A 15,682-nucleotide genomic window follows, 5' to 3' on the forward strand; every position below is an offset into this window, starting at 1 on the left:
ATCTCCTGCCATGTCACTGATGCGTGGTGATGAAGGCATTTTGCCTTTCCCCCCAGCATTGTCCAACCCATATCTGCAAGCGGCAGAAAGAATTTAGTCCTCCACAATAGTATGGGGCTTGCCTGTCCGAGCCACTCGGGAGCTCACCATATAAGACGCTTCTAGCCCCTTCTTATTAATGGTATCTGTTGCTTTTATACATGTCTTACTATCCGAAAGTCATCTTTAAAAAAATTGGACTGTTTCGTTTCTAAATGTCTGCGCAAGAGTGAAGGTTTCCCGCGATAGAGTAACGGTTAATGTGATTGGATGTAAATTATTTGACTAGGCTACCTGTATGACTTTGTGTGACATTTTGTTGTTAGTCTGAATTTAAAATTGATTCAATTGAGATTTTGTGTCACTGATCTACACATGTCAAAGTGGAATTTTGTTTGTTTGTAATAAAAAATGAGAAGCTGAAATGTTTTGAGTCAATAAGTATTCAACACCTTTGTTATAGCAAGCTTAAATAAGGAATACAATGTGCCTAACAAAACACATAAATTGCATGGACTTATTTTGTGTTCGATTAATAGTGGTTAACATGATTTTTGAATGACTACCCCATCTCTGTACCCCACACATACCTGGGGGGATATCTGTAAGGTCTCACAATCGAGCAGTGAATTTTAAGCACAGATTAAACCACAAAGACATGAAAACCCCACAACCATGGGTAAATGAGGAGACTCCAGGAGCATAAACTGCATAGACTCACTGGGGTTTTCTGACACTAGCAGGTGGATATGAACCGTATTGTGGGTGACTGCCGATAGAGCGCCCATCCAGCGCTCTGACGTCTATCCGGATGGAAAGGGGTTGAGTCGAGATACCCAGCTCCGACACCTGGGTAGTGTCCATAAAGCTCTCGTCGGCCCCAGAGTCAATGAGCACCCGGATGGATTTGGACTGGTCTTCACACAACAGGGTAGCAAAAATGGAGTTTACGAGTAGTGCGAGATTGAAAACTCCCCGTACGGCTCACCAGTCTACTCGTACCAACTGATGAGCCTGGTCTTTTAACGGGAAAGTTAAGAAATGTCCCGTAGCTCCACCATACAGACAGCTCTTGATGTCTGTATTGTGAAGGTGAATATCGGAGGTGATTAAAGACGAGCTCGCAGCCCGGGGCACTTACATGAACTAAAACTGATTAAAATCGTTGAAATTGTTGCATGTTAGGTTTATATTTTTGTTCAGTATATTTCCTTTAGCATCCTGTGTCGTGGGCTTATTCTTTTAAGATTGATATGTTCTAAGACATATCCCTATACCAGTCCCTATACCAGTCTGCTGTTCCCACATGCTTCAAGAGGGCCACCATTGTTCCTGTTCCCAAGAAAGCTAAGGTAACTGAGCTAAACGACTACCGCCCCGTAGCACTCACATCCGTCATCATGAAGTGCTTTGAGAGACTAGTCAAGGACCATATCACCTCCACCCTACCTGACACCCTTGACCCACTCCAATTTGCTTACCGCCCAAATAGGTCCACAGACGATGCAATCTCAACCACACTGCACACTGCCCTAACCCATCTGGACAAGAGGAATACCTATGTGAGAATGCTGTTCATCGACTACAGCTCGGCATTCAACACCATAGTACCCTCCAAGCTCGTCATCAAGCTCGAGACCCTGGGTCTCGACCCCGCCCTGTGCAACTGGGTACTGGACTTCCTGACGGGCCGCCCCCAGGTGGTGAGGGTAGGCAACAACATCTCCTCCCCGCTGATCCTCAACACTGGGGCCCCACAAGGGTGCGTTCTGAGCCCCCTCCTGTACTCCCTGTTCACCCACGACTGCGTGGCCATGCACGCCTCCAACTCAATCATCAAGTTTGCGGACGACACAACAGTGGTAGGCTTGATTACCAACAACGACGAGACGGCCTACAGGGAGGAGGTGAGGGCCCTCGGAGTGTGGTGTCAGGAAAATAACCTCACACTCAACGTCAACAAAACTAAGGAGATGATTGTGGACTTCAGGAAACAGCAGAGGGAACACCCCCATCCACATCGATGGAACAGTAGTGGAGAGGGTAGCAAGTTTTAAGTTCCTCGGCATACACATCACAGACAAACTGAATTGGTCCACTCACACAGACAGCATCGTGAGGAAGGCGCAGCAGCGCCTCTTCAACCTCAGGAGGCTGAAGAAATTCGGCTTGTCACCAAAAGCACTCACAAACTTCTACAGATGCACAATCGAGAGCATCCTGGCGGGCTGTATCACCGCCTGGTATGGCAACTGCACCGCCCTCAACCGTAAGGCTCTCCAGAGGGTAGTGAGGTCTGCACAACGCATCACCGGGGGCAAACTACCTGCCCTCCAGGACACCTACACCACCCGATGCTACAGGAAGGCCATAAAGATCATCAAGGACATCAACCACCCGAGCCACTGCCTGTTCACCCCGCTGTCATCCAGAAGGCGAGGTCAGTACAGGTGCATCAAAGCTGGGACCGAGAGACTGAAAAACAGCTTCTATCTCAAGGCCATCAGACTGTTAAACAGCCACCACTAACATTGAGTGGCTACTGCCAACACACTGTCAATGACACTGACTCTACTCCAGCCACTTTAATCATGGGAATTGATGGGAAATTATGTAAATATATCACTAGCCACTTTAAACAATGCTACCTTATATAATGTTACTTACCCTACATTGTTCATCTCATATGCATACGTTGATACTGTACTCTATATCATCGACTGCATCCTTATGTAATACATGTATCACTAGCCACTTTAACTATGCCACTTGGTTTACATACTTATCTCATATGTATATACTGTACTCGATATCATCTACTGTATCTTGCCTATGCTGCTCTGTACCATCACTCATTCATATATCCTTATGTACATATTCTTTATCCCCTTACACTGTGTATGACAGTAGTTTTTTTTGGAATTGTTAGTTAGATTACTTGCTCGTTATTACTGCATTGTCGGAACTAGAAGCACAAGCATTTCGCTACACTCGCATTAACATCTGCTAACCATGTGTATGTGACAAATAAAATTTGATTTGATTTGATTTGATTTGATTTAAGATATTTTGAGACCTTAAGGAGCATCAGGCCTACTGCTGGAATGTCTACCAATGGCATGTCCATCCTTTTGTTAAAAAACACACTGGTCACTCAAAACATTTCTAAAGTATAAATAGCCCACACTTTAGATGAGTCCACGCAAAAAGACTTATCTAATGATAAGTAAATAGTTTATAGGGACCTATACTAAACATTTTATGAATGGAGTAATAATTAGTAAATCAAATATTTACTAATCCATTATAAACAAATAAAATAGCTTCTTAGCAAGAGCAATTTCTCAAGCAAGAATTTTGCTAGCTAGGACTGTCTGGGAGTGGTCTGATTAGGTAGAGGAAAACTGGCTGTTATGATAGAGAGGTTTGGAAATCGATTTTCATCTCTCTATTATCGAATGATGATGATGATGATGATGTCACCAGGCAGGCCAAAATTCCATCCCACCAAAACAGGCTGAAATTTCAGGTGGTCTTTTCAAACAGCTCTTACAATAAAAGGGCATTATCATAATTGAACAAATTCACAGATGTATTCCAATCTCATAGTGTGGAAATATATACAGTATAAAACACGTAATTTTGTTATTCTGTGTGTGTGTGTGTGTGTGTGTGTGTGTGTGTGTGTGTGTGTGTGTGTGTGTGTGTGTGTGTGTGTGTGTGTGTGTGTGTGTGTGTGTGTGTGTGTGTGTGTGTGTGTGTGTGTGTGTGGTGGCGGGGGTTGGAAGGGGGATAATGAGGTGGGATCATGTAGATTCTTCTAATAATAGTCCACTGATATTGCATATTATATTGAAATGGCACTCAACCATGAAACCGGGGCCCTTTGCACCCCGATATGATTTTCATTAGAAGTCACTTATGAATTATTTTTTGTTGCTGTTTGTACTATGCTGTTGGTGAGCATGGCATGTGTGGCATATGAAGAAGCTTATTAAACAGCATTACACAGGTGCACCTTGTGCTGGGGACAGTAAAATGTGCAGTTTTGTCACAAAACAAAATGCAACAGATGTCTCAAGTTTTGAGGGAGCATACAATTGGCATTCTGACTGCAAGAATGTTAACCAGAGCTGTTCCCAGAGAATTTAATGTTAATTTATCTTCCATAAGCTGCCTCCAACGTCATATTGAAGAATTTGGCAGTGCATCCAACCGGCATGACAACCGCAGACCACGTGTAACCATGCCAGCCCAGGACATCCGGCTTCTACACCTGCAGGATCGTCTGAAACCAGCTGATAAAACTGTGGGTTTGCACAACCAAAGAATTTCTGCACAAACTGTCAGAAACCGTCTCAGAGAAAGTTATTTGCGTGCTTATCGTTCTCACCAGGGTCTTGACCTGACTGCAGTTCGGCGTTGCAACCAACTAAAGTGGGCAAATGCTCACTTTCGATGACCACTGGCACGTTGTAGAAGTGTGCTCTTCAAGGATGCATCCCTGTTTCAACTGTACCAGGCAGATGGCATACAACTTGAATGGCGTTGTGTGGGCGAGCAGTTTGGTGATGTCAACGTTGTGAACAGAGTGCCCCATGGTGGTGGTGGGGTTATGGAATGGGCAGGCATAAGCTACGGACAACGAATACAATTCCATTTTATCGATGGCAATTTGAATGCACAGAGATACCGTGACGAGATCCTGAGGCCCATTGTCGTGCCATTCATCTTCCGGCATCACCTCATGTTTCAGCAAGATAATGCACAACCCCATGTCGCAAGGATCTGTACACAATTTCTGGAAGCTGAACATTTCCCAGTTCTTCCATGGCCTGCATACTCACCAGACATGTCAACCATTGAGTATGTTTCTGATGCTCTGGATCGACGAGTACGACAGTCTGTTCCAGTTCCCGTCAATATCCAGCAACTTCGCGCAGCCATTTAAGAGGATTGGGACAACATTCCAGAGGACACAATCAACAGCCTGAATAATTCTATGTGAAGGAGATTAATTTATTTCAATTGACTGATTTCCTTATATGAACTGTAACTCAGTAAAATCTTTGACATTTTTGCATGTTTTGTTTTATATTTTTGTTCAGTGTATTTGGTTGTTTGTATTTATTGATTTTTTTTTAACAATTACTATTTGTTATTATAATTATTCTTGCATTTTTGTGTGAAAAGCTTGTGATGCTAAATGTTTTCATCTATCTGCCTAGGGACTACAGATTAAAACTAGCCAACTGGCTAAACCCTTCATATTTACAGAAATCTTAATTAATAATATTGTCCCTGTTAAATAAATACATTTGTCGTTTTATTTCAAATATTTCATCTAAACCATTTGTTGAACGTCACATTGGTAGCCTAATGCGAATTAGAACTTCTGCACCTAGATGCCACTGCGTGTACGGAGTTGAGATCAGCACATCTATCGCCTGAACAGCCCCTTTTGACACTCATCTGTACCGCATCGCGCACCAACGCTCTCGCCAACAGCTGGAGATGGGTGAACGGCTTTCTTCAGTCACTGTTCGATGCGCAGCGGCAGAAGTGACGGAATAAGGAGCTGAAGCGTTTGTGTATATACAGGATATAGGCCTAGGCATATCACTTTAATTAAATATATTCAGGTAGGCTGTCGACGGAGATAATGTTGTGCGTTAGAGTATGTGGTCAACTTGGGGTCGTGTTCGTGCAAGGATACATTGGGAATTAAGGTTTTTAAACAAAGTGTCGGCAGAATCCAAACCAAAAGAGATGGTAAGTTGTGTGTGTCGACTCATAAATTAACTCATAGTGATAGATAGTCTAAACTGATATGTTACAGTATAGGCAAGCATATGTTGTATAGGTTACTGGACTGAACTGTTCGAAAATCATGACTCAATGTGTTTCCAGCCTGTAGGCCTACTCATTAGTCTTATTAGGCTACATGGACGATTCAACAGGCTATGTCACTCTTACCTATATAAATATAGCCTATATTTTATGAATGGCATCAAAATCAAAAATGCTGCTAAATTTGCAATGTTCTCTCTGCAGTATGGATTTATCAATACCTGTTTGAAGTCGCTGGTTGTTGACAAGTTTGGCGAGGAGACATGGATGAAGCTCAGGTAACAATGTTATTAATTAACACTAACAAACATTAACACTTGTAATAATATGTTGCGTAATTCCAGAAGGTGGCGTTAAAGGCTAGCAATTGAGCACGGCCCCTCAGCGTGGACCTATATGCTAGCTAATTGATGGATTCATTCACTGCTTTCTGTTTATTGGTCATCAATGGGATGTGTAACCTGCTGAAATGATCTCATCATCATAATTATATGCAGAGATGAGGCCGGGGTTCAAGATACATTCTTGACATATGAAGTGTACAAAGACGACATCACCATGCAACTGGTGGCTGCGGCCTGCAAGCTACTTGGTAGGCTAATTTATAATTATTTGATGAATAATGTCATATCAATGTAGCTCTGGACCAGTAACGATCTGGAGCTAATATATATATATATATTCTGAGAGGTGTTATAAAAGCGTACATTTCCATGCCAATCACGGTTACTTCCAGATTATGAATTATAATTCAAGTCATGGATTGAGAAATAGCTACAAAAAATTAGGAATCATTTTAGAATAGTGAATTTCTTGCACTGCATGGCTTGATTTGAAATGGAATCGAAACTCTATTGCTGACAGGCAAAATACATGACTCAAGAGGATGATACAAATACATATTATAAATATTACATGATAGAACAAAATGTGTTTTATGTGATGTTTTACGTAAAGGCGTACATGTTGGTATTAACCTATATATTCATTAGGCCTACTTTATTTTCTATTCGAAGATGTTAAACCAGAGGTGGTGTTGAGACAATTTGGGGAATACTTTTTTGACTTTTGTAAACGATCTGGATACGACCACATGTTACGGACTCTGGGAGGGAACCTGTTCGAGTTTATAGAGAATCTGGATGCACTGCACAGCTACCTCGCCCTTTCTTACAAGGTATAATGTGTGTGTGTGTGTGTGTGTGTAGCCTACTCTATTATAGCCTACTCTATTGATATAGGTATATATGTGATAATCAATCTATAAATAGTGGACAATGGACACACGTCATATTTTGGACAGAAAAAAACAGTGTCAAATTATTTGGAAATATGCTTGCAGGAGATGAACGCGCCATCATTTAGAGCAGAGAGGAACTGTGACGGCACGATGTTTCTTCACTATTACTCCGACCGCCGAGGCCTATGCCAAATTGTGCCCGGTAATTATGCTGAATGCTGATAGATTAAATTATTGACGTTAAGAACAAATGTGTTAAACAACTTAATACACTCAATATCGTGAGATTTTAGCGTGCGTAAAATTAGGGGCTTTGTGCATAAAAGTGAAACGACTGTTTCCCATTTCTACAGGTATCATTGAAGCTGTAGCAAAAGACTTCTTCAACAGCGAGATAACGATGGAAATCGTCAACCAAATAGAGGAACTAGAGAGGACAGGAAAGAAGGAGCATGTAGTATTCCTTGTCACTCAGAAACCTACATTTTCGAATGTAATGTGCAGTAACAAGCTCTCACAAACACCGCCATGTTTGCCAAGAGGCCCCAGGCGCAACACAATGCACTGGAACCCAAACAAGGAGGTAAAATCCGTGTCAGGACAACAGATGACCCACAAATCATTGGCTTGCATCCTAAATGGCACCCTATTCTCTTGATAGTACACCACTTTTGACCAGGGCTCATAGGTAATAGGGTGATATTTGCGATGCATACATAGGCTACAGAAACAAGCAGATGCCATCTCTGAGGATCTCCAAAGAATTGTCCCAAAACTATCTCAATAACCCAACCCAATACAGCCAATTTTCCATATGGTTTAATAGTTAACCTTTTTATGCAATTTAACCATAACATGAATTTCCTCCAATGTGTCCCTCACCCCATCTATCAGGACATGCAGAAATCATTGCAGAGGAAACTCCAATCTCAGGGATTTTCCATGTGTCGGAACCACTGGGAGACTGTGAGGGGGTTGGTCCAGCTTGGGAAGGGTAAAGACCAAATATCTCATCATTCCTTTTCTAATGGATTGGCTCAGTCCACCTCAGATATCGATAAAGCCTGTCTATTCCATCTTGCTTGTCAAGATATCTCTAATCTTGATACCCTTACTATCATTAATAGATGTTTACTTCAATCATAGGCAAACTCTTGAGAGGATTTGAGCCAGTCTACCCGAAGAACCTTTGCATCGACCTGAAGACATTTTGCAATGCCTTTCCCTTCCATATAGTGTTCGACAAGGAGGTACAAAAGTATTATTATCTCCCAGATTCCCTCTTGGTATTGAGTACATGCACTGTAAATGTATATACCTAAAAAAAAATGTGTTAGTAAATTTGTTTGGTTTTCTCAATTGAAAAAAATTGACATTTGTTGAAACCAAATATATCATTCAGTGCCAACAGTTACAAACTTTTCCCCATTGGTTAAGCCGAATAGATAACATAAATGCAAAACTAAATGGCTACACCCCATTGTTTATGTTGTACCAAGTTGATTTTTCACTTTGGAGTTACCTATCCAAATTTCTTCAATTGGGTTACAAGCAATTAAATCAGTTTCCTGTTAATCAAGATATTACGTTGGTTCCATTACATGAAATAATGACTCCAAATGCTTTTTTCCATAAGAATTTCACATGAACTGGTTACCAATATTGTAACCAAATGGTGACCGTCTCATCAATTGAATCCTTTCCAGGCTCTTTAGAGTCACAGTACTTACAGAGATATCATAGAAAGAGAAATGTCATATTGTTCAACTTCATATTCATCATCTCCAGCACCACCCCAACATGTGAAAACGGTACGTTTTTATATTTTGTAGTAAAAAAAGACATAGGAAGTTAAGTGTTCCAATAACGTCATTGGTGTGCATCATGGGATTTTAACCAATGAGGAGGCATTGCCTACTTATTGCCTGTTAATTGTCTACTAATAGGTTGATGATGTCATTGGAAACACTTACCTTCTTCTATCTTTTTTTAAACTTCAAAACATATAAATGTGCCATTTTCACATAGGTATGTTGATGTTGGGGTGTTGCTGGAGATGATGAATATGAAGTACTTTTTTATTAAATTTCCCTTTAAGATTCAGTGCTGGCAGTGAACATATAATCATAAAAAAAACAACAACACATTACTTAGAATGACATTCAATCTCATAGGTGGCCAAAAATAACAAACTGAAAGCCACGCCCCCTGTAAAGGCCATGCTTCCAAATCTTCTGATGGGTGCAATGTAGCGGTGGCAGCCTACCGCTATGTGGTGTTGAAAGCAATTTATAAGCTTTCATTCAATTAAAAACATCACATGATCTTTCAAATTCTTTATTTGATTCATACAAATTGAATAGAATAGGTTGATTGAACCAAAGCACAATTTTGGATCATGTCAATCAGAAAAAGCACTTCAGATGAACAACCATGCCGTCCCACTTTTTACAGCGTGGTTTAGTAATGCCAGGTAATCACTGGGATGGTTTCCCGGACACAGATTAGGCCTAGTCTAAAAAGCATTCTCAATGAGGAATCTCAATTAGAAGTGCTTCTTAGTCCAGGACTGGGCTTAAAATGTGTCCAGAAACGGGCCCTTTATGTAGATATGAATTGTAATCTTAATACCTGGAGTAAGGCTGCTGAAGTGCAATGCTTTTGACCAGAGCCCTATTGACCCTCGTTAAAAGTAGTGCACTGCAGTCAGTATATAGGGAATAGGGTGACATTTGGGACCCAGCCTGAATCTCTGCTCTCTGGTCCAACCCCTGTAGCTGGTGGTGAGACAAGCGGGGGTGAATGTCCAGAAGATCGTCCCCGGGCTGCAGACCATGAGCATTCACCTGGATCAGTACTTCAGTATCGTCCACCCCGAGGTCACCTTCACCATCTCCAGCATCAGGAAGTTCATCAACAGCCACTTTGTCCTGCAGACGCGACGGGACATGATGCCCGAGGCCTGGAGGGATAGACCCATGCTGGAGCTCAGAGGTGGAATTAATGAATGAACGGATGAATGAACAGATGAAGTAATGAAAAACTGGATGGATGAATGCATGGATGGATAATAGAAGGAAGAAATACATGAATGATTATTTGTTATTGAGTCATGCCACTTATGCAACCTATTCCACCATAACCATTTAACAGAAACACACACATCCCCCCTCCATTTAATTTCACCTCTCTCTTTATCTCCACCCCTCACTCCCCTGTTCCCAGGTCAGATGTTGTGGATGGAGTCTCTGCAGTGCATGCTGTACCAGGCCTCCCCTTTGCTGCGGAGCCTCCACGAGCTGGAGGAGCGGAGCATGCACATCTCTGACATCGCGCCTCACGACGTCACGCGGGACCTCATCCTGCTCAACCAGCAGCGGCTGGCCGAGATGGAGCTCTCCAACCAGCTGGAGAGGAAGAAGGAGGAGCTCCGACACCTGTCCCAGCATCTGGAGGAGGAGAGGACCAAGACGGAGAACCTGCTGTACGCCATGCTACCCAAACATGTGGCCAACCAGCTGAAGGAGGGGAAGAGAGTGGAAGCAGGTGAATGACACAGGGAGAGGAGAGATGGGGAGAGTAGAATAGAGGAGAGGAAAGATGCAGAGAAGCGAGTTGAGGAGAGAAGAGGAAAGGAGAGGTGGGGAGAGGGAATAAGTAGAGAGGAGATGTGGGGAGAGGAGAGGAGAGGAGAAAAGGTGAGGAAAGAAGAGAAGGGAAGAAAGTAGAGAAGATGAGAGTAAAAAAGATAATTGGTGAGAGGATTGGTGGTGTGTGAAATGCCCTAGTAGGGCCAAACACTCCTTTGCCAAAACCTGTACACAGTAGCCTATGCCTCCCTTGCTCTGACACACAACAGACAGTAGAGATGTACAGAGTGGAATTGGGGGGATTTTTGAAGGATATTTCCCTGCCTTGCTGCAGTGTATTTCATATTTAATGAAGGCATGAATTACAGATTGAAACAGCACCACGACACAGCCAGCGGCTCCCAGACACATCTGTCTTTGAAGCACAGTACACAGACAGACAGACAAACAAACATAGGCGCAGACAGACAGACACAGACAGCTAGAAAGACAGACAGACAGACATACAGAGATAAAAACAGACAGACTCATGCATGAACAGTACACACACATGCGCACACACAAAATGTATTGATATGAAGCAACAGGTCAGCTACATGTGGATAAGTATTAAGCAGAATAACTAGTTTTCACTATTGTTCTCGACATTGTAAAAGGACTGAAACAGTAGTATATTAATGGAAATGGCCATATGGTGGTGGTTGTGGTTATGTTTGCTCTAAAGGAGAGTTCAAGGAGTGCACCATCCTCTTCAGTGATGTGGTCACCTTCACCAACATCTGCTCGGAGTGTGAGCCCATCCAGATCGTCAACATGCTTAACTCCATGTACCTCAAGTTCGACCGGCTCACCACAGTACACACAGTTTACAAGGTAACAAAATATTACATTTGTCAGGTAGGCTAAACATTTATTATTCATAATTGAAACATCTTGCGAATTATTCTACATATCCATCTATTCATTCATCTAGACCAGGCAGCCTGGAATAGCCATTCCAGTACTTAACTCATCGATATCAATCTGCCTGTGGTTGTGTCTGCATCAGGTGGAGACCATAGGTGATGCCTACATGGTGGTAGGTGGCGTGCCCATCCCAGTGTCCAGCCATGCTGAGAGGGTGGCCAACTTCGCCCTGGGCATGGTCATAGCAGCTAGGGAGGTCATCAACCCCATCACAGGGGGGCCTATCCAGGTGAGACCCACAGATGGCTGGTGTGTTTGAATGCTGGATAGATTTTTCACAATATTTTTGTAACATCTCTGTTCTATTGATCCAAATCCAAAGGGTTGTAATTTCCATGCCCTTGTCTTTCTTTTTGAGCTGATCTTTCTCAGTTCTCCTGCTAGTTTATTATCACAATACAATACCTCTCTCTGTGTCTGAGGCTGGTCTAGTGGGCAACGCAGCCGCCAGCAGCACATAAAGGTCAACCCCCATTGTGGATAAGAATCCTTCCACTAGTCAATGCTCATTTCTACCTATTTCTGTCTCAATAAAGTAAAAATATCCCACAAAATATATTTAAAAAACAAACAATACCTCTCTGCTGTAGATTCGGGTGGGTGTACACAGCGGGCCAGTTCTAGCTGGTGTGGTGGGGGAGAAGATGCCTCGGTACTGCCTGTTCGGAGACACAGTAAACACGGCGTCTCGCATGGAGAGCCACGGCCTCCCCAACAAGATCCACCTCAGCCCCAGTGTTTACCTGTAAGACCTCAGCTCATGTCACATGACTGAACTGCAGGAAATTAAATCAATCAAGCAATCGATCAAGAAAGCAAGCCAGCAATTTATTTAGAAAGCCGTTTTTACATCAAATGTTGTCAAAAGTGCTTGATGATTGGTTGGATGATGGACTGATTTATTGATTTATTAATTGAGTGCTTGGTTGGTTGAGCCCATAGGGCTCTGTTCAAAAGTAGTGCACTATATAAGGGAAAGGGTTCCATTTGGGAAGCAGGCTTTGTTTTTATATGTCTTCCTCCTCCAGGGTTCTGAAAGACAAGGGCTTCATGATCCAGGAGCGAGGGGAGATCGATGTGAAGGGGAAGGGCAGGATGTCCACCTACTTCCTGGAAGGGAACCTGACCGCCACGGAGCACGAGATCATGGGCCGTTCAGTTAAGGAGGCCGACTCGGGCCGTGCGTCTGTACAGTCGGCACGGGACTGCAACACAGAGGCAGCCCTGTACAGACCGGGTAAACAAGGTTCTCCTGTCTGTCTGCTTCTCAACTACTCAACTACTAAAAATACACACCTTTATAAATATATAGTACACCTAAGAAAATGTCTTAGATGTGTGTCTAACCTTGTTGCACCTTATTTGTGTGTCTAATTTAAGGTAGCTCAGCCTCAGTGTGCATTATCTCAACAGGTTTTCTGTTCCCCAATATTTATGGCGCATTTAGTCATAATCACCACAGAGACAAACACTAACCCCATTCTAGCTTCCCTTTCATGGCTGTGGTATATTGTTAATGCCTCACTCTAAAGCTAGACCTCTTTGTTGTAATCTATGATCCCACAGCCATCCAGAGGGTGCAGAGTGAGGACAGGAATCCTGTAGTGCCCATGGAGTATGGAGACAGCCTGGCCGACCCGCCGCCCTCAGTCCAGCTCATTGAACCCCAGCCACAAGTCAGAGCCAAGAGCCTCAAAGGTGCCTCCTCCTCTTTCTTTTATTCGATAATTCATTCTTTCTTTCTTTTTATTGAATGATATTCTTTAATATGTACATTTTATTTAAGTATTATATTCGTAGTATCTTGTATTCTTTATCTTATTCTAAGATGATCTTTAAATCACAGGTAAAAGACTGCTCCTCCATTTCTTTTACATTTCTCCTATTCGTTACCTCCATTGCCTTCCACTCTACCTGCAGTGGTGACTCACGGGAGGTGTGTGTGTTTCACAGGAAAACCTCGGGACTCAGAGAGCTACGGCAGTCTCCACAGTGACAAGAAGTCAGTGGAGGGAGGTCTCCCCAAACCAGACCACCAGCTGACCAGAGCAACCTTGTCCCAGAGTCCCACTCCCATAGAGGCTGATGCTCCTCATTCCACCAAACACATCCGGACCAGTTTCTGTGTGGTCCTCTGAGCTGTTGTAGTACTATCCAGACTAGTCACTGTAGCCCCGTTTATACCTGTTGCTAACACATGATCCTGATCTTGTCATCATTCTGATTGTGCCCACATTTTAGCTGTTGCTATTAAATATTAAAATGTGTCTCTTATCCTTGTGACCAGATTTCCTGGTACCTCCAAGTATGCAATACAATAATTTAAGACACATATTGATAAGTCAATGGTGCCAACTATCAATGATTTCAGAGGGAGGGATAATGATGATTTAACAAGTTTTACTGTCCAGATCCGCCTAAGATATTCAGACACAATGCTTCCCTAACTACCTCCAGAGGTTGTCAGGAACATGAGATCACAATACATATTCTAATCGTCTACACCTGTCTAAAAAGGTGGGCACAATTAGAATGTGAACAAGATCAGGCAAAGGACGCATGTTAGCACCAGATATAAACTGAGCTTAAGTGACCCACCCATTCAATTGGATCACAACTGCTGGAATATAGGACATTCAATTAAATTGGACTATCTCTGCTGATGAGCCTATACTCTGAGACTACAGTGTTTTATGAATATTGAAATTACAGTGTCTATGGTAATCTTGCTAATGTTTCATTTTATGTGATCTATGTGATATATAGAAGTCAAATGTAACCAGACTAGTACCTCTGGTCCAGGGCACTATGAACCAAGATGGCGGAGCAGTAAGACGTGTTTGTTTCCTTCCCATGTTTTTCTTTCTTTTTTTTGTATACATTTCATTATATTTCAATCTCTTTTCCATTTTCGAATTAAATATACCTTCTTGCAACCCGCCTCACCCAATGTGGTACGGATCTGCTACTTTTTAGACCTTATAACTGGAACTTCCATCATCAGCTAGCAAGTTAATAAGCTACTAGCTTTTTAGTCATTGTTAGCCACTGCTAGCAGTCTTTATCTTTAGCTCGGACTCCAGCCGCTTTAGCCCGGATAGCCTGGATAATACCTGCCAGTCTGCACAGCACGATATCAGCCCTGAGCATATCGGACTGCTTTTTTCCTCCACTACATCACCAGATTCCTGCTGCAAGCTCTGGACTATTACACCGGATCTTCGCAGCTAGCTAGTTGCTACCGAGTGCCTATTGTGGCTAATGCCCTTGTCCAGAAGCATCCACCAGCTAGCCTCGGGCTAGGCCCATGTCCCGTCTAGCAAACGAAGTACACCAATTACATCTGCTGATGTAATTGATGATGTAATTCGGCCGATGTGCTCTCAACCGACCTCTGTGTCGTGGATGTTGGTGTTGATCTATCTGCTAGCCCCGACCTGCTAGCTTCCTGAACGCCGTGTCTCCCGCAGGCCTTGCATAGGAATCTACTACCGAACGGCTCCCTGTTTCATCATTGCTGCTCACTGCAATCTGGTTTCCGAGCTGGTCACGGGTGCACCTCAGCCACACTCAAGGTCCTAAACGATATCATAACCACCATCAATAAAAGACAGTACTGTGCAGCCATCTTCATCGACCTGGCCTTCGACTCTGTCAATCACCGTATTCTTATCGGCAGACTCAACAGCCTTGGTTTCTCTAATGACAGCCTCGCCTGGTTCACAAACATCTTCTCAGATATAGTTCAGTGTGTCAAATCAGAGGGCCTGTTGTCCGGACCTCTGGCAGTCTCTATGGGGGTGCCACAGGGTTCAATTCTCGGGACGACTCTTTTCTCTGGATATGTCAATGATGTCGCTCTTGCTGCAGGTGATTCTTTGATCCAAATCTACGCAGACGACACCATTCTGTATACACCTGGCCCTTCTTTGGACACTGTGTTAACAAACCTCCAAACGAGATTTAACGCCATATAACACTCCTTCCGTGGCCTCCA

At 43.0% G+C, this 15,682-nt stretch overlaps 1 protein-coding gene across 1 annotated transcript; it reads left to right on the top strand.

The window, feature by feature from the left end:
- Positions 1-5,450: 5,450 nt before the first annotated feature.
- Positions 5,451-15,273, top strand: LOC112267547 (guanylate cyclase soluble subunit beta-2-like). Its single transcript, XM_024445768.2, has 16 exons — positions 5,451-5,811; positions 6,094-6,167; positions 6,387-6,481; positions 6,906-7,066; positions 7,232-7,331; positions 7,483-7,712; positions 8,024-8,123; positions 8,276-8,379; positions 9,907-10,123; positions 10,355-10,675; positions 11,444-11,592; positions 11,768-11,914; positions 12,276-12,430; positions 12,714-12,922; positions 13,252-13,383; positions 13,639-15,273. Exons 1-16 carry the CDS (start codon positions 5,719-5,721, stop codon positions 13,821-13,823), a joined length of 2,472 nt encoding a protein of 823 aa, XP_024301536.1. The 5' UTR covers positions 5,451-5,718; the 3' UTR covers positions 13,824-15,273.
- Positions 15,274-15,682: the final 409 nt, after the last annotated feature.

This window comes from Oncorhynchus tshawytscha, linkage group LG14 (assembly GCF_018296145.1).
Source record: "Oncorhynchus tshawytscha isolate Ot180627B linkage group LG14, Otsh_v2.0, whole genome shotgun sequence".
Classification (NCBI taxonomy): Eukaryota; Metazoa; Chordata; class Actinopteri; order Salmoniformes; family Salmonidae; genus Oncorhynchus; species Oncorhynchus tshawytscha.